At 43.4% G+C, this 2681-nt stretch overlaps 1 protein-coding gene across 1 annotated transcript in view; it reads left to right on the forward strand.

The window, feature by feature from the left end:
• Positions 1–3: 3 nt before the first annotated feature.
• The window catches only part of DEPDC4 (DEP domain containing 4), a gene marked incomplete at its 5' end in the record, with an annotated part of 13224 nt that continues 10546 nt past the window's right edge, over positions 4–2681 (forward strand). The window contains 4 exon segments of the mRNA XM_015567584.1: positions 4–73; positions 1737–1745; positions 1748–2075; positions 2077–2124. Coding sequence (XP_015423070.1) covers positions 4–73; positions 1737–1745; positions 1748–2075; positions 2077–2124 — 455 coding nt within the window.

Genomic DNA, 2681 nt, shown 5'->3' on the forward strand with positions numbered 1-2681 from the left:
CTTCCCGGCCCGGGGCGAAGCGGGTCGAGTTTCCTAAGCCATAGAAGTGGCTTCTGCCGGAAAAGGAGGACAGGTAACCTAACCGAATATTGGGATCTGGGGGCGGGAGGCTGAGTGGAGCGGAGGGTTTGGCCCTGGCACCTCAGGTTTCTGGGGTCTCCCCTTCCTGGGCCCGCCCCTTCCCTGTGCACCTGCCCTCTCTGGTCTGGACCGAGATCCGTGAGTGGGCTTTCCGAACGACTCTCTTGGAAAGTCCAGGAAAGCAGTGATTTTCAAACTTTAATATGCACACGAGTCATTTGGGGATTTTGTTGAAGCGCAGTCTGTGGATTCAGGGATAGCCTGATAATCTGCGTTTCTTGTCAATGCCCAGATGCCAATGCTGTTGGTCCACAAGCTACACTTAGAACTACAAGGGGTTGACGTACGAGATGGCAAGTTTCTTGAGCACAAGTTCCTATTTCTTCTAGCCCACTTGTTTAATGAAGGTTAATGGCAGATGGTCCATTGGAAAATATCATTGTCTCCACCACTCATAGACTCTTAACCTTCTCCACCCTACTCCAGCCCTAGCCCATCCATCACGTCCAGACAAACTTGGTGCAATCTTAGTAAATATTTTATAGTTTACACTAGAGGCCCGATGCACAAAAATTTGGGCAAGCGTAGGCCTACCTTCCCCTCGGCTGGCACCTGCTTCCCTCTGGCATCCAGGACCCAGGCTGATTCCCTCGCTGGGCTTTGTCAGGAAGGACCTCCAGTCTAATTAGCATATTACCTTTTATAATTATAGACTAGGGGCCCGGTGCACGAAATTCGTGCACTGGGTGTGTGTGGGGGGGGTCCCTCAGCCCAGCCTGCCCCCTCTCACATACTGGGAGCCCTCAGGCGTTGACCCCCATGACCCTCCAATCACAGGATCGGCCCCTTGCCCAGGCCTGACGCCTCTTGTTGGCAGTTAACTGCCAATCTTAACTGCCATCTTAGTTGGCAGTTAACTGCCACCTTAGTTGGCAGTTAATTTGCATATAGCCCTGATTAGCCAATGAAAAGGGTATCGGTCGTATGCCAATTACCATTTTTCTCTTTTATTAGTTTAGATAAGACTGGAGGAGTAGAAACTTAACAATGGCAGCAGATATGCCATTAAAAAAGCGTAAGTTTGTCCTAGCCAGTTTCTCAGTAGTTAGAGCATCAGCCCAGGGACTGAAGGATCATGAGCATGTAACTCGGTTGCAGGCTCCATCCACATCATGGGGGAGGCAACCAGTCGATGTGTCTCTCGCACATGGATGTTTCTCTCTCTCTCCCCGCCTCCCTTCCACTCAATTTAAAATCAATGGAAAAAATTCCCTGGATCAGGGGGAGCAGAAGAATACCCTTAGGTGAGGATTAACAACAACAAAAAAGCATAAGGTTGCCCTGGCCTGATGGTTCAGTTGGTTGGAGCATTATTCCGGTACACCAGAAGATTGTAGGTTCCATTCCCAGTCAGAGCACACACCTAAGTTGTGGGTTCCATCACCAGTCCAGGCAAATAGAGGAGGCAACCGGTCAATGTTTCTTTCTCTCCCTCCTCTTTCTCTCTCTCCCTTCCTTTCTCTCTAAAGTCAATAAAATCATATCCTCAGGTGAGGATTTAAAAATAGCATAGCTGTCAAAACTGAAAAATTTAAATATTTTAATAATTTTGTGTAATTTAAGTATGTGTTTGGTTTTTTTGTTTTAATTTTCAGGATGTTCTGGTCTTTTCAAGCTACTCAGCTATGGGATAGTATTATTCACTCCCTTCAGACTCAAGTGGAAATAAAAAGGAGGAGGCATCATTTATGAACATACAAAGACTGTTTTACTGGTTCTGATGCTGTTGATGTAGTATTAAGTCATCTTATGCAAAATATGTGCCTAAGTAGTAATGATCTCTCTCATCTTAAACGAGTTCGTCTTTGCCAAGTTCTAATGAACCATACGGTATTTCAACCAGTAGGAGTGAAGCTATTCAAAAATGAGAAAGAATTGGAATTTGAAGATTCAAAAAATAGACTCTATAGGTTTGTAGGTAATAAATCATCTTATTTTTTGCGAAAGAAAAAAGGATGCTGAGAATGGATTAACAGATAAAATAAATGCAAAGGAATCTTTAAAATTAGCGTTAATGGAAATACTGTATTGTATTTAGGTTATGGCAGAACAGTTGTCATTGAGCTAAAATTGAATATTATGCTTTCAGTTTTTTTTCAGAAGTCAATAAAAGAAAGAACCATGTAAAAATTCAGCATTTCAGCATTTGCTCTAAAACTGTGATGGAGGACATTAACACAAATTTTGCAGAATTTATACCAGGAAAAACTTTATATCCAATGATGAATTGTATGTTTCCTAATTTTGAAAAATGACTTACCCAAAGTAAAGAAAAAAAAAAAGGCAAGGTTTCTGGAAACTGTGCAAAAATTTTCTATCATAGCAACAGTGTTCACCTTATAATTATTATTTATAATATATTCTTCTCTTTATTTACAACCCTAATCTGTCCTCTTTTGGTGATATTCTACTATCTAATAACTAGAGGCCCAGTGCACAAATTCGTGCATGTGTGGGGTCCAGCCAGCCTGGCCCTAATCAGGGCGGATCAGGGCCGGACCTGTCAAGAGGAGGAGATGGCGGGAGGTTGGCTGGCCGGC

Source organism: Myotis davidii, unplaced genomic scaffold, assembly GCF_000327345.1.
Source record: "Myotis davidii unplaced genomic scaffold, ASM32734v1 scaffold120, whole genome shotgun sequence".
Taxonomy (NCBI): domain Eukaryota; kingdom Metazoa; phylum Chordata; class Mammalia; order Chiroptera; family Vespertilionidae; genus Myotis; species Myotis davidii.